Consider the following 22,380-nt stretch of genomic DNA (forward strand, 5'->3'; position numbering starts at 1 on the left):
TTATGTTATGTTATGTTATGTTATGTTATGTTATGTTATGTTATGTTGCAGAGCTAGGGGATTGGAAAAATCTGTCTCAAAGACATTTTCAAAAGGAAATATCTTATTTTTATTTTCAGGAAAATCGTTGAGTATTTTTTTATATTGACTTGTAACAATTTTTTTTTATTAATAGAACTTGCTATTTTGAATTTTGGGAAAATTTTAGATGTAGTTATTTCGCAAGCAAGTTTTTATTGTAATTACTTGCTCTTTCACAACTCTGTTAAACACACACATGAACGCATACATACACACATACACACGCACACATAGTATTTTTGATATTTCCTCCTGTTATCTTGTTATTCCATTCCTCTCCTACCCAATCTCCTCTTCTTCCTAATAAACTCCGCTCTTATTTTCATGTCCTTGTATATGTGAGGCCTACTACATTTAGAGATGCTTGGATGAGCTTGGGTGGTGTACTCTACTGTAAAATGAACTTTTTTTTTCCTCAGTAGCCCCTGTTTGTTCAAACTTCTGACAGTGGGCAGTTTATTTCAGGCATATTTAAAGTACAGTACAACTTGGAAAAAAATTCCTTATGAAACAATCCCACATACATAGTAAGATAATTATCAAAACTCTTTACAAAGTATATGTTACTACTTCCATGGAGTTGGGTTCTAATGACAGAACACATGTTTTGTCTTAAGAGTCTGCAGGAGGATTTGGTGTGTTCTCAGTCTTGTAGTTAACACAGAGATCATCTATGCTGCTAATCACCTCCAGTCATGTTATCAAGAGTCTACGGGAACCCCCTGGCCATACAGATGCACAAAGGTCACCTAGCCTATTAACTACCTCTGGTCCTGCTTGGGTGTGCCTGGGTGAGCCAGGTATGTCCTGGCCCTACAGAAAAAACACAGGGTTATGTAGGCTATTCACCACCTCCATTCCCACCTTATGGGGCAGAAAACAGGTCATGTGTCTCTTCCTTTGAAGAAACAAACCTGTGTGTTTAATATTCTTGGTTTCCCTAGTGCTTATTTGTTGTAGATGGTTTTTGCTCCATTCCCCAAACTCCCAGAATAACAATTCATGAGACTCAATACCTAGGCTGTATAGCTAGACTTTTCTCTGGCTAGCTTATAACTTGAAATAACCCATTTATTCTAATCTCTGTTCTGCCATGTGGCTGTTTACCTAGGTTCAGGTCTCATGCTTCTGTTTACCTCACATGTTGCCTGGGAATCCTCCACACATGGCGCTCTCACACAATCCTTTCTTTATTATTTTTTTCTTTTTTATTAATTCCATTTACATCTTGATCATAGATACCTCCCTCTTCTCTTCCTACTTCCACCCATTCTCCCACATCTCCTGTATTCTGAGGAATGGGGGAGCCCCCTCCCCTCAGACACTACAGCTCTTCTATTCACATGAGGACTGAATTCATCTTTCTCCCCTGTGGCCTGATAGGGCAGTCCCATCAGGGGGAAGTAATCAAAAAGCAGGCAACATAGTCCATGTCAGAGATATCACCCACTTCCCCAACTAGTGGTCCCACATGATGCCTAAGATGCCCATTGCCTACTTCTAAGTAGAGAACCTAGGACCATTGACCTTGGTTGGTGCTTCAGACTCCACAGGCCCCTCTGGGCCCTGGTTGAGCTTTTCTAACCTGATATTCTTTTTCTTTGTTGAATCTTTGTGTGGTTTAGGTATCAGGGTGTGGCTTTATAATCAAGGTGTAGTTTGTAATGTTTCTTCTGTTTCTATTTTGTGAAATGGTTTGTGTGGAGTATTGGTGTTAGCTCTTTTTTGAATGTCTGGTAGAATTCCATGCTAAAACCATCTGGCCCTGGGCCTTTTTGTGTTTGTTTGTTTGTTTGTTTATTGGTTGGGAGACTGCATCTATTTCCTTACTGGTTATAGTGCTATTTAAACTGTTTACCTGATCTCGATTTAAATTTGGTAGGTGAAATCTATCAAGAAAATCGTCCATTTCCTTTAGATTTTTCCAATGTTGTGAAATACAGGCTTTTGACATAAGACTTAATGATTTTTGGGATTTCCTCAGTGTCTGTTGTTATGTCCCCCTTTTCATTTCTGATTTTGATAATTTGGGTACTGTCTCTCTGCCTTTTAGTTTGGCTAAGGGGTTGTCTGTCTTGATATTCTCAAAGAACCAATTCTTAGTTTTGTTGATTCTTTATATTGCTCTCTTTGGTTTTAATTTATTTATTTCAGCCCAGAGTTTATTTCCTACTGTTTACTTCTCTTGTGTTTATTCTAAAGCTAATATGCCATCTCTCCAATTTCTTTGAAGGCACTTAGTGCTATGAACTTCCTCTTAACACTTTCTTTGAAAGATATATTGATTTCTTCAATTGTATCTTCAACACCTTAGAGTCTCTCCTCATCTCTTGTATTTTGTTGGTGATGCTTACCTCTTGTTTCCTGATCTCTTTAAATTTTTCATCTCTGTGTTGTCTTGGTTTGTGTTTTCTTTTTTGAGTCTAATTCTGTTTTCTGGTCTTGAACAGTTTCATTTCCTTCATCTGTTTGATTGTGGTTTCCTGTCTGTCCTTGAAGGCCTCTGTTTGTTTAGTTGTATTATCCTTTTCCTCTTTATATGCCTCTAATAACTTCATAAATATAGATTTAAGATCATTTCCCTGTGATTCAGCTGCATTAGAATATCCACTTTTTTTTTGGGGGGGGGGGTTCTGGTGGAGCCATGATGTCCTGGTTTTTAAAAGTTGATTGTGTTCTTAGGCTGGCCTTTAGTCATCTGGTTGTCCATAGCTTTGGCTGTTTTCCTGGAACCTGCTGGGTTTCTCCTGCCTTTATGATCAAAAAAGAACCTGCTGCACTCCTCTACTAGAAGAGCTGCACCGAAGACCGGATCTGCCCGTCTCTGGCATCTGGAGTAGTCTTCAGGATGGCAAGAGGTCTAGGTGCTGGTGTTTTGGATGCAACCACGCTGTGGTGGGTGTTTAGGAAGACAGGACGTGTTCGCAGGTGCCTTGAAGGGCAGGGCTGTGGGTGTGGGCACAAAGGTGTACAGGACCATGGGTATCTGAGGTGCCGCCAAGGGGGCACAGGTGCCTCAGGTGGCAGCTGTGGGAATTGTCTGCCTCAGGTTGCGCGGGCATTTCAAGTGACAGCCTTGGTTCCGGGTGCCTCAGAAGGCAGCTGAGCTGCAGCTTACAGACCTACCAGACACTGTACGTGTTCTGCCATCTTTGGGATTCTGTATGATTTTATTGTCTACCTGGTCTCCACAAGGGGACCACTGGAACCGTGGTTTGGAGGTTCGCATGCTGATCCAGGAATCCAGATGCTGCCCTTGGGTGAAGCTGGAGGGATCCAATGTCTGGCTCTTAAGAGTGGAGGGTCCCTGGAACTAGGGGCCTGCGCTCTATGCAGAAAGGCCAGGGGGTTCATAGTTCAGGACTCCTGGACCTGGGCCATGACCATGGGGGTCCTGGATCTGATTGTCCCCAACTCCTTTGATGCCCCCTCCAGTCTGGGAAGCACCAAAGTTGGTATTTTGGATCAGGCCGTGTGTTTAACTCTCTGGTTTCAGTCTCCAGTCTGCCTTTTAGATCCAGTACACACTGGTCACTGCCATCTTGGAACTGTGTAACGTGAACTTTTATTCTCCTGTTTCATTTGTCACCTGGAGGAGTATTGCCTCCACCTTCTAACCTAGGCTTAGGCCTAAAATGTTTTCAGCCTCTGAGACTGCTTAATAAGCTCACACCTACTTGGTTTATTTCTGAGTTCAAACCTGGGCTCATTTAACTTAGCTCTTCTGGCTCAAACTCCTCTCCCAACTGACTTATTCAAACTGGCTTCTCTCACGGCTCTGGAATCATTTTGCTTGGCCTCAAACTAACTTCAGCAAACTTTTCTATTCTTCTGGCTCCTTCTCATTCTCTGGCTCGTTCTGTCTTTACCTTAGTTTGCTCTCTGCAACCCATCTTTCTTACGACTGTCCTGGTAAAATTGCCCCTTCTCCTGTATTGCTCCTTAAATAGCTTCCCTTTTTTTCTCTTCTCGTCTGAGTTGGGTGTATCCTATTCTGTCATCTCTTTCTCTGATTTTTTTTTTCTGCCACTCAATTAAACATCACTTTCAAATATGGGTGCTTCCTTCTACAAACTAACTTTACTTTTCATTGTTTAGGATTAAAGACATGTACCACGAAACCTGAATCTAAACTTTTCTTTACCTGAAACTTGCTCTGTACCAAGCTGGCCTTTGTCTCCTAGATTAAAGGCTATATTCCAGCCTGATCACACAGACCTAGAAAGTCTTTGGATGTGATCTCTTGACAGAGCAGCCATGTTCTGAATTAAAATTCCTCTACACTCTACCCCAGCAATCATTATCTTTCTATAAATCCTTTGAGAGTTATGGATTATGAATTGTCTTTTCTCATCCATGATAAGCTTTGGGCTCAGTCTTATGCAGGTCTTGTGTAGATAGCTACTATTTCTGAGAATTACTAGGTATAATAGCCGTACCATGTCCAGAAGATAGATGTTTTTTCCAGTGCTTTCTATCCTCAGGCTCTTAGACTCTTTGCATTCTCTGTTCATGGTATTCCCTGAGCCTTACAGAGGGTAATATATATATATTCCAGTTAATGCTAAGCACTCAAGTCACTTCTTAGCACCTGGGCCAGTTAAGAATTTCCTTACATTGTCACCTGCTGCAGACAAGCATCTCTGACCATTGCTGAAAATATTACTGTATTAGTATAAGCGTTTTGACACCATATCCAGTTAGAAAATGATCAGTAAGTAGTAGGTTACTCTTTAGGGCCTATGACCTCCCTTCCCCGGCCACAGTCTTTTGATCAGCTTTACAGTACTACATAAAGGTTCTTGGCAGCGGAGCAGACCTAAAATCTATCCAAGCAGAAAGCTGTTGGTTACCCCTCAGAACACAAGTGCCAGTATTGCACCATTGAGTGTATCTTGCCTGACAGGTTGGTATTGCAGTTTGCAAGGTCTACAGTTGGGTCCCTACTTGATGCCTGTTCTCCAGTGTCTTTTGACACTATGAAAGCTAGCCAGCAGAGGGGAAGGTTCTAATTTATTTCCCTCTTGATTTCTCTGTGTGTGGTATCTTCAGTAATGGGTATTATCCTCTGTTTCTGGTGGGCAACCAAAGAGCTACAGTAATAGCCTTTTGTTTTGAGGGCCTCTGGGATCTTTTTGATCGGTAGTAGGATTTTCTGTTAAAACTCTGTGACTTCTGAGAGTAGTGATAAGATAAAGAATATATTTTATTGTATTTTCTTTCGAAAATATAAGAGAGGAAAGCAGTTAATTGTGTTTCATGGTGTAGACATAATCTTGATTTTTATTTTCTTAGAATATAGCATTTCTATTAAATTATTTGACAGTTGGAAAAAAGAATATAGTATTTCTGCGGTTTCTGTTTCTTAATTAAAATGCAAAGTTTAAATGGCTAACTTGATTCCATCATAAAGATTGCAGTTTAATTTCTCTATTTTACATGCATTCCCAGATTTGTTTAAATCTTTTATGTACGCTATAATATTGTTCTTCTAAAGCTTATTAGCATTTTGTAGAAATTTCAGGGTTTTAAAATTGGGACAGAAACACAAGTCTTTATTTTACTCCTATACTTTCTGCCTACAAATGCTGTAATTTATTATTATAAATTTTAAAGTTCTCAGCCATAGTCTGACATGGTGGCACATGCTTATAATCTTAACACTTAGGCAGAAGCAGTATTGTGAGATTGAGGCCAGTCTGCTGTAGAGTGAATTTGAATCAAGCTGGGCAGTAAGACTGTCTTTATGGTGATGATACTCATCAGCAAATATTTTTTGCTGTAAGAATGATTTGAAATTTTAATTTTATGTAGAACAGGCTCATCTCATTTAATACTACTTTCACTCTTTTCAGATAACCTTTTTCTCTTCTCCTTTTAAGAGATTATTTCACTACTGATTGTGGTCTTCTCTTTTTCAGAATAACAGCTATCCACCAATGTCAGATCCATATATGCCTAGTTACTATGCTCCATCCATTGGGTTTCCATATTCTCTTGGGGAAGCAGCATGGTCCACAGCTGGAGACCAGCCTATGCCATACCTGACAACCTATGGACAAATGAGTAATGGAGAACATCATTATATACCGGACGGTGTTTTTAGTCAACCAGGGGCATTAGGAAATACCCCTCCATTTCTTGGTCAACATGGATTTAACTTTTTTCCTGGTAATGCTGATTTCTCTACATGGGGGACAAGTGGATCTCAGGGACAATCAACACAAAATTCTGCTTATAGTAGCAGTTACGGCTATCCACCTAGTTCTCTTGGGAGAGCTATTACTGATGGACAGGCTGGATTTGGCAATGATACTTTGAGTAAGGTGCCTGGCATTAGTAGTATTGAGCAAGGCATGACTGGCCTGAAAATTGGTGGTGACCTGACAGCTGCAGTGACAAAAACTGTAGGTACAGCCTTGAGCAGCACTGGTATGACTAGTATCGCAACCAATAACGTGCCCCCTGTTAGCAGTGCAGCACCTAAACCAACCTCTTGGGCTGCTATTGCCAGGAAACCTGCTAAACCTCAACCGAAACTTAAACCCAAGGGCAATGTGGGAATTGGGGGATCTACTGTGCCACCACCTCCTATAAAACACAACATGAATATTGGAACTTGGGATGAAAAGGGGTCAGTGGTAAAGGCTCCACTGACCCAACCAGTTCTGCCTCCTCAAACTATAATCCAGCAGCCTCAGCCATTAATTCAACCACCACCATTGGTGCAAAGCCAACTGCCTCAACAGCAGCCTCAGCCACCACAACCACAGCAGCAACAAGGACCTCAGCCACAGGCCCAGCCTCACCAAGTGCAGTCTCAACAGCCACAGTTGCAGAATCGCTGGGTAGCTCCTCGAAATAGGGGTGCCGGCTTCAACCAGAACAACGGACCTGGGAGTGAAAACTTTGGTTTAGGTGTCGTACCTGTTAGCGCTTCACCTTCTAGTGTGGACGTGCATCCAGTGCTGGAAAAACTAAAGGCCATAAACAATTATAATCCCAAAGACTTTGATTGGAACCTGAAGAATGGACGTGTGTTTATAATTAAGAGCTATTCTGAGGATGACATACATCGTTCCATCAAGTACTCTATCTGGTGTAGTACGGAGCATGGTAATAAGCGTTTGGATGCAGCTTACCGTTCCCTGAATGGGAAAGGTCCACTCTATTTGCTCTTCAGTGTGAATGGCAGTGGACATTTTTGTGGGGTGGCTGAAATGAAGTCTGTTGTGGACTATAATGCATATGCTGGTGTCTGGTCTCAGGATAAGTGGAAGGGCAAATTTGAAGTTAAGTGGATCTTTGTCAAAGATGTTCCTAATAACCAATTGCGACATATTCGCTTAGAAAATAATGACAACAAGCCAGTAACCAATTCAAGGGACACTCAAGAAGTACCCCTAGAAAAAGCAAAGCAAGTGCTTAAAATAATCGCTATTTTCAAGCATACCACCTCAATCTTTGATGACTTTGCACATTATGAAAAGCGTCAAGAGGAGGAGGAAGCCATGCGAAGGGTAGGTAAAAGAACAGTAATTTTTGTGTGTGGATTTCTTATGGGTGGAGTGTGTGGAAGCCATCCTATTACTTTTTAATTACCTCTTATAATTATAGCCTATAAACTTTATTTTCAGAGAAGTCAACAGCTTAAGAAACAGAACTCTAATCCCCTATCCTTACAGTCAGTGATGTTCAATGTTAGTTTCAGGAGAAAATAGACTTGAAGTACTGTTTTTAAATGTTTGCTGTTGCTTTGTTCTATGAGAAAGTGTGTGTTTCATATAAAACTATAGTATATAATTTATAGGATCATAAAATAAAGAATTTGACATTAGAAAGGGAGATTAGATTTGGTAGGGCATGGCTTTTAGAGTTAAGTTTGTAGTGTTTGATTTTCAAATGTTCCTAAATTTATATGCATTTGCATAATGTTGAAATTTAGTTCCAAGTTGAAACAGGCTTGAGTTGCTTTCTCTTTAACTACATCAATTTGGGGCCTAATTTTAGATGTAAAGAGAATGGGGAGGGTAGGAAATGAATAGGGTTTTCCATAAACAGTACACTTGTTTCTTTTGAAAATAAGCAAGAGTAAATAACATTATCCACTATCAACATATTTGTGGGAAAATTATTGTTAAGGCACATACTCCTGTCTTCAAGAAAAAAATAACAATAACTCTTCCTCTTATGAACTCAAGTATTGTATGACTTGTTATGTATGTACAGCAGCGGAAACTGCCTCGGCTAACATTGAGCACTCGGTGAATTGTATTGATAAGGCTCTCTAGTAGTTTCCAAATCTATGGTTCAGAAGTATTTATTGGGGTGTTTATAAAGCACACCCCTTTATGTATTTGGTAAGGATTTTAGTTACGTATCTAACAAGCACCCTTGGTGATTCTGGTGTCAGTCTTTGCTGTGCTGGACTGTGAGAAACTGCTTTGGAGTAAGGTAGGCTGCTGTGTGCAGTAATGTGCAAGCAGTAATGTAGAGCTGCTTAAATGAATTACTAAATACTATTAGAATTTTCTCCTGGTTACATGAGGGAAGTGGGAAAATAGAAGGATCAAAAGTTGCCATGGAGTCTTTAGCAGTTAACTAAAAAGTCAAATTATAATTGTTATTATAAGGCAGTGTACCCAGAGAATGATTTGGAACATGATGGTGTGGTTCCAGTAAAGATGTCTTTTTGGGATATGCTTATTTTAAGATCTTTTAAGAAATACAGGTAGAGACCTCCTTGATTTAGATGATTAGAAGAGACATGGGAGTCAGACTTGGGACTTTTGTCTTTCTTTCTTTCCAGACAGGGTTTCTCTGTGTAGCCCTGGCTGTCCTGGACTTGCTTTGTAGACCAAGCTGGCCTTGAACTCACAGAGATCCACCTGCTTCTGCTTCTTCGAGTGCTGGGATTTCAGGTGTACAAGACTTGGGTTGTTTTTTGTTTTGTTTTGTTTTGTTTGTTTTTTTTGTTTTGTTTTGTTTGTTCTTTCATAGCTTAGTCTGTTAAAGTGGGATAAGATTGTTCAGGAGAATAGATATGGCAAGAAAATAATTAGGAGCTTTTTCTTTTTTCTACTACCAAATATATCTTTTTACTCTCTTTTCTACCTAGTCTGAAAGTTTAGATCTGGTTTTAATTTTAGTGTTTTACTATTTTGCCGATTTCTGGAATTTTGGTCTGTCTGGTCTACATAGTGGGTTCTAGGACACCTAGGGCTATGTAAAGAGATGCTTCTCAAAAATGTACAACTGAGAGCAACAGAACCAAAAAATTTGAGCACAGAGGTCTTTCCTGAGACTCATACTCCAACCGAGTACCATGCATGGAGATAACCTAGAACCCCTGCACAGATGTAGCCCATGGCAGTTCAGTGTCCAAGTGGGTTCCATAGTAATGGGAACAGGGACTGCCTCTGACATGAACTGATTGGCCTGCTCTTTGATCACCTCCCCCTGAGGGGGGAGCAGCCTTACCAGGCCACAGAGGAAGACAATGCAGCCACTCCTGATGAGACCTGATAGACTAGGATCAGATGGAAGGAAAAGAAGACCTCCCCTACCAGTGGACTGGGGGAGTGGGGGGTGGAGGGAGGGAACTAGAGGGGGGATACAAAGTAAATAAAGTATAATTTTAAAAAAAAGTACAACTATATACATACATACCACACATACATACAAAACAAAAATTACAAGTTTTTTTGTAGGAAGAACACCTACCTATTCCTACATAATTGGAACAGAATACTAAAAGTTACTGAAAATTTAAAACATGATTATCAGAATAAAAAAATAGGTGAGCAAGCAGATTAATGGGAATATACTTACATGTTAGATCTTCTTGAAGCTTTAGTACAAATTCAGGAAGTTAACCAAATGCTGAGTAATACACATGAAAATATAAAAGGAAAAAGATGTAGTGGAAAGAGAAGTAGTCTGAGTTTTTTAAGCAACAGGAAAAAAAAATCAATGGAAAGAATAATTACAGGAACCATTACAGAATCATGTTTTGAGGTGGAATGGGCTTACTAGATGAATAACAGGTTAGTTTAAAAGATCAAAAGAAAAGACATGAAAGGAGAAAATCTTTAAAACTTCCTAAGCAAGAGACTACAAAGGAAGGATAAGCAGGGTAATCAGAAATGTCTCCTCTCTGACCCTAGCTAGGTATGAAAAGTGAACTCTTACTTCAAGGTGCAATAGCAGGGAGTATAGAATTGCATCCTTCAGGTAGGTAAGTCAGTGAAGTTGAGGCATCTAAGAACTTAGCCTGTCTAGGTAGGCTGAAAGGCATTTCAGCTAGTTTGAAAAGCTCAAGAAATGCTGAAAAATTCTGGTAGTTATTGGTTACACTGGAACTCTCCCACCCACAGGGATCCTGAACACATTCTCGGTTAAACAGGTTTGCTACTGAAGTGCAAGAGTCTTTAAACCTAACAGAGGAAATGGGCACTTGGTTTGGAAGACCTTGGGAAAGGGAAGGAATATAGGAAGCAAAACAAACCTGTGGATAATATTTGTTGACACAGGTGGATATAAGATGATTGAGAGCAGGAAAGTTTGCTCTCTGCTCATTTCTTAGTATCTAGAAAACTGACTGTCACATAGGTTTTAAGTAGATACTGCCAAGTGAGTAAATGCCCTAAAACAGTGGTTCCTAGTCTTCCTTATGCTGTGACTCGTTAATTTAGTTCCTCGTGTGTTAACCCCAACTATAAAATTATTTTTGTTTGTACTTCATAACTAATTGTGTTACTGTTACAAATTGTAATGTAAATACCTGATAGGCCAGATATGTGGTGACCCTATCAAGAAGCCCTATTCTAAAAGAATCTGCGAAGTTTGATTATCTTGGAATTTTTCTTCCTTCTTCCTCTAAGTATTTACTGCTGCCTGTTGATTTCTCCGTTGTATAAATAGTAAGTTATAAAAGTTCAATTCTAGCTAGATCGTTAGGAGATGGAGTGGGTAAAACATGCACATCTTTATATTTCTGAAGGTAACAGTTTATTTTTAATTTATGGTAATTTAAGGAATAGCACCTTAGGCATATTATTTCAAGTCTTGAGATAAAACGCTTTTGATAAACTTACCATAAAATGCAGTAGAAAATTACAGTGTCGAATTGATGAATCAAGAATTTTACGATTGACAGAGTTACAGCAGAGGAACTTAAAATGGAAATTTGAGAAGACAGATTTTTGCCTGTCTTGAATTACTGTTTTTCAGAGTAAGTCTTCCTGAACCTTCCTGACTCCCTCCCCCTCCACACACTCGTATAAGCTGTTGTTATAGACATATGCCTAGCTTAGGCGTGGGTGCTGGGGATCCAAGCTTATTTCCTCATGCTACTTGTTACCTCACCTTTTTTGTGTGAGAGACAAGGTTTCATTGTGTAGCTCAGGGTGGCTTCATTTCACATTGAACCTTCTGGTTAGGGTCTTAAGTGCTGGAATGACAAGCCTAGGGCCAGCCTTGCTTTTATATCTGTTTTCTAATGGTCTTAGGCCACCCCTCTGAAAGGTCATTCGACCCCAAAAGGGTTTGCGACCCACAAGTTGAGGACCACCTGTGTGGCTTAACATATCATTAAATTCCTGGTCCTCCTGCTCTAACTGTAGTCTGTTATTTCTAATAGAAAAATATTGTTGGGATTTACAATTAGGTCATCTCTAAAAATTTCTGTTTGTATTGATCTTTATAGTGTTTTTCATTGTAATTTTGTTTTTAATGATACTGCTTAATCTGTCAGAACATGATAATATGCTCCCAAGTTTTGTAGAACCAAATAGATCAGAGCTGAAAACAAATTTAGTGCTGTGACATAATCAGTAAGACTTACTGAACCACCTCAGATGCCATGTCAAAACTGTTTTCCATCATTTTTTTTGTTTATTTCTCTAATTTTTCCTTGTCATAGTGCATGTTTAATTCATTTGATCTTTGGCAAAAATGAGTTGTGTATATGTTAGCAGTATATGTTCTCCAGTGTGAAATACTAAGATTTTTACATAGGCGGGTGCATTCAGAGTTACACAGTGAACAGATCAGAGGACAGCTGTAGAGAGTCTGTTCTCTCCTTTGGTCGAGGGAATAGGCAGTGGTCACTTGTGCTGTAGTGCTTTTACCTATGAGCCAGCTCAGGAGCCACTGAAATATTTCTAAGTGCAAGCTTAGGTGTGGGACCTGTGTAGTAGCTCTACATTATATTGTGGCTGTGCAAAGAAGGGCAAGGGTGGTATTGTAATAGAGACAAGCTTAAAACCACCTCTTGATTCAAAGCATACTCAATTGCCCTTTCCCTAGTGACAATATGATTTAGAATTTGTTGCATACTAACTTGGTCTGTTTTCGTTATTTTCTTTTGTCTTTAGCTTTTTTGTTTGTTTTTTGTTTTTAAAGGAGCTACCCTTGTTGGGACAGAACATGCTAGAAACAGCTTAATGTTATAGAAGGTGAAAGGCTATCCTTTGGCTTCTAACTGGATAGGGTTTTTAATCCACAGTAACTGTCCATATCCTACTTATAGGATAGTTCTAATAATTAACATTATTTAGTTGTGTGTATGTTTTTGTGTGCGTGTGCACACGCATGCTCATTATGTGTGTGTGGAGTATATGCACGCCATAATGCATATGTGGTGGTCAAAGGGCAGTTGATACAGTTGGTTCTTCCATGTGGATTCTAGTAGTTTCATCAGGTTTATGCAACACTTGCCTTTACCCACTGAGCCACTGCCCCATCCCTTGTTCTTTTTCCAGCATTTACAGGTGTTCTTTCATGTAAGTCATCACATTCCATGAAGCGTTGGACATCTTTTAACTTCAGTCACTGTCCATCCTAATTACAGTCGAGGCTTTTCCCACATCTCCTTTTTCTCAGTGATGTCCTTTTCTGTCTCAACCCAGTGTAAATACTAGTGTTGCATTTTGTTGTCATCTTAATTACCTCTAGTCTATTACAGTTTCTCTTTGTTTCTTATTGCATCTTGGAAGATTACTGACTAGGTGGGTTTTGTGGTTGTATGTTTTATTAATTTGTGTCCAAGCCTGCATGTATGTATGCCTGTGCACCATGTGCGTGCAGTGGCCATGGAGTCCAAAAGAGAGTGTCAGATAACCTGGACTACCTGTGAGCTGCCATGTGGCTGCTGAGAACCAAACCTGGGTCCTCTGGAAGAGCAGCCAGTGCTGTTAGCTACTGAGGCATCTCTCCAGCTACATGCCTAGGTGTTTTGTTTTGTTTTTTTAAATGTTCTTTAATTTAGGTTGCTTCAAGCATTCAGCAGACTGAGGTTATGAATTTTGGGATAGCTATAACAGAAATGTGTTCACTTTATCATTGGTGATTTGAAATTTGATTACTTGTATCTGTCCAGTAGTTTAATTTTTATTTTTATACTTTTCTGTTTTTTAATATTATTAGGAAGTAAGTGATCACTTATCCCTTTAATATATAAACTGCTTTTTTTTTTTCAAATAAAAAAATTAGATTTCTAAACTACAAAAAGTATTTTGTTTCTTTGTTCCATTTGACTTCTGAGTGTTTTACTTTTCCTTTCTCAGGCATTCACTAGCTCAGAGCTTCTCATTTTCTTTTTCTTTTTTTCACTTTTGTTTGTTTATTTATTTATGATTTTATATTTATTTATTTTACATCCTGAGGGTGCCCCTTCCCTCCCCTCCTCTCAGTCCCTCCCACTTCCCCTCCTTCCCCTCTCTCTTTTCCCCCAGAAAAAGGGATCCCCTCTTCTCTGATTAACCTTCCCTAACACATCAAAGTCACATTAAGACTGTAGATATCTTCGTGTCCTGAGACCAGGCAAGGCAGTCCTACCAGTGGGGAAATGATCCAAAAGCAGGTAATAGAGTCCATGTTAGAAACAGCGATCCCCTCTACCGGGTGCCCATATGAAGACCAAGCTGCCCCTTGGCTACATGTGTGCAGAGAGACATAGGTTCAGATCATACATGCTCCTTGGTTTGATGTCTCAGTCTCTGAAAGCTCCCATGGCACTGGGGTATGTTGTCTCTTTTGGTCTTTTTGTGAGGTTCCTGTCCCCTCCAGGTCCTTCTGTCTTTTCCCCAAAGAAAAGGTGTTAGCTGGAGTGTCCCAGAGGGCAGTCAAGTTAGGCTCATGTCTGAAAGCTAACATCATAATTATTAGTATCAGGGGCTTTACCGTGGGGTGGGTCTCAGATTGGGCCAATTATTTGGATTTTCCCTCTATATTTGTTCCCTCGTTATCCCTATACTTTCTGCTCTTTTTTTTTTTTTTTTTTTTAAATCAGTGCTGTGGTTTCTTAAATACCTTCATGGCCCATTTGCAGGCTTAGATCTAGTTATGGAAATATAATAGTGATAAACCTTTAGGTCATTAGAAGGAAAATAGCAATTTGCCTTTGATGTGAAAGAAGCTGCAGGGCCCTCTCAGGATATTGGAAAAGTCTTGTTTTCTGATGTCTTTCTAGTTTGAAGGAGAGAAAAGTCTTAGCTCTGTCAAAAGAATAAGGAGTCAGTAAATGTGCTGAGGGTTCATCTCCTTGGGGATATTTCTGGTCCTGGCCCTGTCGTCTTCATCGTCTTTCTGGTGTTTTTGCTCAGTTTGGGGTAGAGAAGACCTTGTATAGTACATGGTTGCTTTCCTCACTCGGTAGCTCTCCCATCTCAGAGTCTGATCAGTGGAGCCGTTTTGCTATTGATAGAAAATGGAGGAAGGTTGGAAAGGGAAGCATTTTCCCTTAAATTATTTTTTGAAGTGTCATTAATGTAAAATTTGGATTTTCTGAATTACTTTGGATTGTATCATAAGAGAGTATCTAGTGGCTTTCTTATTATCTCTGTGTGTGTGTGTGCGCGCGCGCGCGTGTGCACGCGTGCGTGCTTCTTCATTCTCACCTTCTATCTTGTTTCAGATGGGATCTTAAGCTGTTCATTATTGTGTGCTAGACTAGGCCTGAGATGAGAGCCTCCAGGAATTGTCCTGTTTAATTTCAGGGATTTTCAGATGTGTCCACCTGTCCCGCTTTTTTTTTTTAATTTTTTATTTAACTTTTATTAATTACACTTTATTCATTTTGTATCCCTCCATAAGCCCCTCCCTCCTCCCCTCCCGGCCTCTCCCGCTTTTTGTGCATGCTGGGGATTAGTACTCGGGTCCTCGTGTGTGAGAGGCAAACACTTTACACATTGAGCCATCTCTTCAGCCCTGGTATTGTTTTGAAAAAAAAAATGGATTGTATATTTCTGTGAGGCTCAAAGTTTTCTTGATGGAAATTTATTATTCACTGGTAACTTCCAAATTTGCATTTTCATCTTGAATAGTTTATATCCAAGAGCATCTAAGTATCTATTTGAAGTCCTCATTTGTAAACATCTTAAATCTAAGATAATCGCTGTTTCTTTGCTTTCCCCTGACTTTTTCTGATGTCAAGATGCTGATGTTTTTTTTTTTTTTTTTTTTTTCAAAAAGTCATATAGGTATAATTGTTGTGTCCGTGTGTGTGTGTAACATGCATTTCACAACATGTCTGTTGAGAGAGGTTAGAAGGATAACTTTGAAATTGGTCCTCTCCTTCCCTTGTGTGGGTTATGTGGATTGAAATCAGGTCTTCTCAGCAAGTACCTTTACTCACTGAGCCACCTTGCCAGCCCTGTATTTCCTTACCTTTGAATAATCCATCAGTAATTTGTGTGGCCATACTTTAAATATTTGTTCTGAGTTTCTCACTGGCTCTCCCTCTTTAATAAAAGTTGTTCAGTTTTGTCTTAACCTTCTGGGCTTACTGGCAATATTGGCATTTTTAGTGGTCTTATTTCATTTTAAAGATTACTTATTTATTTATCCCTGTCACACCTAGAACTCATGATTCTTCTTAGAGCCTCATCCTCTCAGGTGCTGAAATACAGCCATCAAGACTGGATTCATTTCAGTTTTCAACTCAGTCATTCTCTAATTTTCCTACAAAACATTAGCTTTTAAGTTTTGTTGTATTGAGCATATCTTAGCTTTGTATGCTTTCTGAAATTCTACTCATTAAGTTTTTAGTTCTTTGGTGGGCTATAATTAACATTTTACTTGTAAAATGTTCTAACGTCAGATACCAAAACGAGTGTGAGAGGTGTGAGAATTGGAGTGTGTTTAGAACTGATTCTTTGAGCCAGCAGGATGGTTCTGTGTGTAATGGTGCTTACAGCTAAGTGCGATGAGCTGAGCTTCTTCTCTGGAACTTACAAAGTGGAAGGAGGAAAAGAGTTCTATAAGTTGACTGACAGTCTCTCTCTCTCTCTCTCTCTCTCTCTCACACACACACACACACACACGCGCGCGCGCGCAAACACCAAAAGTTTTTAAAGCAGACATTCACAACTCTGAATCCTGGAATTCTCAGGGCTTGCAATCTGAGCTGCCATGTGGTCATAGCCTTGTGTCCTAGTTAGAATACACACCCTAATTTCAGTTTTCTGTGTTTTTGTATTTAACTTTTGATGTGCTTGTCTGTTTTACTAAGAAAAACATTTTACATTCTCCTATTATGAATTTGTTAGCTATTTCTTGGAATTCTTCTTAGTATAAAATTATATTTAATATTGTTACAGCATTTAAAATCTTGACTGTGGCATTTATACCTTTTAAATGGCCATATCTGTGTGTAGCAATAGCTTTCTTCTCTGACTTAGTTGACATCATTTGGTTTGTGTTGTTTTTATTATTTTAACTTTCTTTGTCCTTGTGTTTTAGATCTAAAAAAAATTCTTGTACCTTTTATTTTTATGGATCAATCTACAGTATGGTGACTCATGTTATAAAAATGTAAATATTTACTTTTATAGTCTTATTTTCTAAGATCTATCTAACCTATATATTTTAGTAATTTTTGTAAAAGTTTATTACAGTTCAAACTGAAACATTCTATTCTTTTAAAATAATAAGTTATCCTCGTTGCTGTAACTGATTCCCCATCATACATTTCTGTCTGATGTAGCCTCGAGTAATTTACCCTTCTCCCTCCCCTTTCTCTTCCTTACTCCATCTTCTACTTCTTTCTTTAGAATACCCAATAAGTCTCCTGGGGAAATGGTTTTAGGCCTTCTTTATTCTTCATGAGAAACATAATATATTGAATGTGAGAATAAGTGACACAGAACACTAATCAAAGTCATTTCAGAATTAACACTGAACTTTAATGCACCTTTAATGCAACTTTGTCTCCATTCCAGCCAATAAATAACTTTTAATTTGATATACTACACCATCTAAACTTCAGTGGAAGGACTCAAAAAATAATGTTCTCATCTTAGATCTTGTACAAAAATAGGGATGTAAAGAGGATATAATGTATTATAAAATAGACATTAGCTTTTGGAGTTTTTTTATTTAAAAGGTAATACTCTTACCTTGGTGTATGGAGATAATAGTATTCGAGAGCTGTTATGCAGAGATGATTGCATTATATGTGCCTATAGTTAGTGCCTACATAGTGATTGTATTTTGTTATAATGTTTATATTTTTCTTTCAGGAGAGAAATAGAAACAAGCAATAACCACCGGGTGGAGATGTCCTATTAAAATGACAACATTAATGATGTAGACTCTGGAAATGCCTAATAAGTCAAAGAAGACGTTATTAAAGCTCTTTTTTTTTTTTTCTGCTTAAGGTGGCATCTTTGAACACTTTAACACAAAATTGACTCTTGTAATGTTTTTCATCAGCGCATCTGCCCTTATTCTCTCACCAAACACACTTGAGAACTGTAACTTCATCAAGCACTTTCTGTCCTGAAGCTTGTACCAGTACCTGCTGTCTTTTGTAATTATGCATCCTAGCTAAGGCACAGAAGACTGAATGAATGCAAGGATTCATTAACTCTTTGAATTTGTTAAGTACTAACAGTTAACCATTAGAAGTGGGTCAATGATGTAAGAGTCTCACTGCTTCAACTTTTTCTTTGTTATAGTTTTTAAATTGTCAATTTTTAGATATTTGCCAGATTTAAAGCAAAATAATCATGCCATATTTAATCCTGGAGTTCAAGTCTGAATGTTTATGTGGAAAAATTATTGCAGTAAATTTTAATATGGCAAAGCAACCTTATGCTCTACTTTAGCCAAAATGATACATAATCTAAAATTATATTAGAACATTTCTCTTGTCTTCTAACTTTGGTGTGTCAGAATATTGATATGTAGCTTGTTGGGCTTCACTTAATGTACACCCCCCCCATCCCCAGTTACATGTACACTGAGAATGTGCATTGGTTTGAGGGATTATTTTGTTTCTACCACTTAATGAATCTCAACATTTTGAGTAAATGTACCTCAGTCTAATCAGACTTTTTATGACCTTTTTAACTACATTTAAAACCCTTAAATTCTATTTCTGGGTGTTTGCGAGCCTGATTGCTGTCATGAAGTAAAATTTACTACTCTAGGTATTCACTAGATAAATAAACATAGTTCTTGTTTAGTAAGCATATACTGTTTCTCAACTCTAGCTTTTGCAGTGTCCTGGCATCCTTTGAAAATATGGCCTTGATCCATGAATTAAATCAGTATCTAAGTGAATGTGTTGTTGTTTTATTGATCAGATCTATATAAGTGGAAATACAGCATATACCTGGGTATTCTTACAGTTATCTTTTAACATCCTTTTTTTTTCATTAATTACATATCAACATTAATTTTGTATCTTGAAACAAATTGATTTTGTATAATTAAATGTGTTGTGCATCTGTATTGAGTGATTTGATGGCATAAAGTTATGAAAATAATGTCCTGCCCCTTACAATGCTGTTTTGAAAGAAGAAAGCTATGTAGAATGATGTTAAGGTTGAAAATAGCAATACAGTAGATTTGAATATCTTGATGATTTGTATTACTCCGTTTATGTTTACATCATGTTTAGAGATATTTCCATTTGCTCTTGTCTTTGCTCACTTCAATTTGAAAGCTTTGTGACGGATATTTCTTTGAAACTTTGATTTATATAATTTTTATACAATGTTTTAGAATGTACAAATATTGTATTTTTTTTAATTAAAATACAGTATTTGTAGATAACCGTAGCTACTTCACAGTTTCTTGGTAGTCCCAGTGTAGTTATGTCAGTGTTTACTGAAGGGAACATGAAAACATTAATGGTATATTACAGAATGAAAACTTTCATAAAGGAAAATTGCACCTATTTTACCTTTTTGAGACTAAGCCATGAAATCTTGTAATATGTCTCTTAACTATTTATAATGAAAATTGGCATTTGGGTATAGTCAGCACAGCAATGTTCTATATCCCTAAGATTGTATAGGTAGGACATTTCAAAGATGACTCATGTCATTCTGGAGCTCCTACTAGAGACAACTGTAAAAGGGTGACCTTGAAGGAAGGAGCTGAGTCCTCCCCCTGAGGTTCTCTTTTTCTTGGTGCTTTATTAGCAACTCTGGATATTTTTATAAAACTAGTTACATTATAAACTAATTCAGTCTTGTTTAATTTCCATTAGTTTTTATGTAAGAACTGTCATTGAAATACCCAACGAGCAGGCTGATTGCAGTAGACTCAGACAGGGCCAGCATATCTCAGCTGAGAGTCTATTTGTGGTGAGGAGAACATCCCAGTGCCTTTAACCTGAATTTCTAATCATACGTGAAATGGGTGCAGCATTCCTTTGGAAAAAAGCTTCTACTTGGTAATTTTGTGTTTTTCTCACGTACTCCCCAAAGCACCAACCTTCTCTTCCTTTTTGGTCAGTCAGTATATTGTAAGATTATTTTTCCATTAAATGAAATCATTACAGGTTGTCTCTAGAGTACAACCAACAGAATGTTTCTTAACTGTGGGGACCAAAAGGGAGAGACCCTGAGCTCTACAAGAGTAAATGCATAATAAAATGTTTGAATAATCTCAAATTAAGACATTATTGGTCCTGTGATTTCTTGCTTAATGTTTTTTTCAATTTGTCATTTGAATGATAATAAAGTTATCTTATGTGGGTATTTTATTTTTAAAGGTGTTATAGTTTGTATATTTAAGAGTAAGGGGGAAAGTAACCAAAATTAGTATTCTCTCATTATACATATTGGTACTTGAAAATTCCTTTTTAAAGAAAAAAAAAGCAACAACAAGCTCAACCCTTTAGTGCTTAATTGCTCATTTTAACGTGATCTTTCTAATTGAAAAGCTGTGTTACTTTTGAGTACCATGCATGAGGGGTTAAGCTGATGTTCAAACAGTTTGCAATAAAAAAATAAAAAATAAAAAAAAACTAATCAGCTTAAGTCATTCAATCATTTCAAGTGCATTCTGTATCCTTTAAAAGTAAGTTTATGAGATTTTAAGAGAATTGCGTTTTCATTAAATTTTGTATATCTTTTGTTATGCCGTGTAAATTCCCATTTCATATGATTAAAGGAAGGGAATGATGAAGAAATTAGTTCATTTACAGTCACTTGTAGCAGTTACATGAGAATTTGAATATTGTCGTGTTTGGGTTTGTTCATTCCTGTGAATGATGGTACAGTAGGTGAGATTTTTTGTTTTGTTTTGTTATGGTACTGAACTCACCATTTGGTCCTCTTTAGAGGGTTTCAATAAAAATTGTTCACTCTTATATGTGTTCTTTCCTTTTTATCTATGTTTATAAATATAATCTGCCTGCTAGAAAATAACTTTAGCTATTGTTTTTCTAATTGACAAATGCATGTAAGTTACTCATTTTAGTTGGCCATTTAAGTAATTAAAGACAGGATCCCTTTATCTAATTAGCCTACTGGCTTACATGTTCTTAATAGAAAGGGGAAGAAAAGGCCTTCTGTCTGTCTGTGGGTTTAAATGTAGGAGGAGGAAGTAATGGTGCTAGCTAAGAACTTCTCTTTTGGCCCCAAGGCATGCTTTTCTACAAATTTTATATTAATTTTTAGAGTGGATAGAATTTATGTAGATACGGTCATGTAATTCTGAATAGTATGTTGATCATTTAGCTCTATAAAACATTTGTTTGAAAGAGAAAACTAAAAATTTAGTTTTGTGTTCTCAAAACTGGTTGTGTCTATTCAAAAATCACTGATTGTGTCAGGTGCCCCTAGTAGCTTCAGTAGTTCCGGGAGCCTCTTGGTCATTTTCCCAAGAGAAAATTTACATATTTCATTAGTGTAATCGAATTGGAAACAGTCAGTTGGCGAATGTGACTATTCACTGATCTCATTGTATTTGGTGATTCTGTTCTAGGAACTAAGATACTCTTACAGTTAGACGTTAGCTGATCAAGGTGTTAGCTTTACTTTCTACTCAGACAGTACTTACTAGTACATAATCTCAAAATGTAGGCTTTTTTCCCCTGGTAAAATGAACAGAATTCTTGTGTAGTGCTTCTATAGTAGGGGTAGGTTACGTGCACCAAACCCAGAATTCATTCAATTTCAGTTACCACTGTAACATTGGAGCTAAATGTTAAGTGAAAAACTATTTTCATTTTCATAAAATGAAGATAGTGCAGAGAATAACTGCAGGTGGGATCCCTACCTGTTGTTGCCATCCTACTTGGTCCTCCAAAGAACATATTTGATGATTTCATATGTTAAACTCTTGATTTTAACAAACTGCATTTGGAGACATGGAATAGAATTGCATCTAGGGGAGATAGGACACTGAATTACATCTAGCTGATGGGGTGACACACAGCCATCTCTTTGTTAGCGTGCTTAGAACACAGCTAAGATTGTGCGGTTCAGAGATTTTGCAACATAGTGTATTTTGAATAGGCTATGGTGGGCTCCAGCAGTGTCAAATGTTTTCCTTCGAAAGTGGTTTAGCCACCTATACTTTTTGTGTGTTGGATGTGTCCCAAAGACAGGTTGTGTTTTGTTTTTCAGTTTTTCCTTTTTCCCCTTCTACCCTTTTACAGTCTCTCTTTATTCTTTAGAAATCAGGTTAGGGCTGTTCTACATAAAATCTGGAAAGACAGTAGCTAGAGTTGTTACCTGCCTTGTACCTGTCTCTCCCAGTTCCTGATAACCTAGAAATTAATCAGTGTGGATCGTTTATTGCTAAAATGTACAAATATTTTTTCTTAATTTTTAACCCAAAGTCCCTTTTATTAGGATTCCATCAAGAATACCACGGCACTTCTGGTTTTCATGTCTCCTTGGTTGTAATGTTTTCTTGAGTTTCTATTTGATGGTGACGACAGATACTGTTTAGGAAGTTTGTCTTTTGGAATCTCTGATAATTCTCATTTATTGGGTTATAAGCTTTAAGGAGGAAGATTACACACGTGATCTATACAGTAACATGACTGGTGAT

The 22,380-nt window shown here is 37.8% G+C and overlaps 1 protein-coding gene across 1 annotated transcript in view; it reads left to right on the plus strand.

The window, feature by feature from the left end:
- Positions 1-20,689, plus strand: part of Ythdf3 (YTH N6-methyladenosine RNA binding protein F3) — a gene marked incomplete in the record, with an annotated part of 37,977 nt that extends 17,288 nt beyond the window's left edge. Inside the window, 2 exon segments of the mRNA XM_055610247.1 lie at positions 6,003-7,601; positions 17,604-20,689. Coding sequence (XP_055466222.1) covers positions 6,003-7,601; positions 17,604-17,627 — 1,623 coding nt within the window.
- Between the last annotated feature and the right edge of the window lie 1,691 nt (positions 20,690-22,380).

Source organism: Psammomys obesus, unplaced genomic scaffold, assembly GCF_907164565.1.
Source record: "Psammomys obesus unplaced genomic scaffold, mPsaObe1.curated_primary_1811, whole genome shotgun sequence".
NCBI classification, from domain to species: domain Eukaryota; kingdom Metazoa; phylum Chordata; class Mammalia; order Rodentia; family Muridae; genus Psammomys; species Psammomys obesus.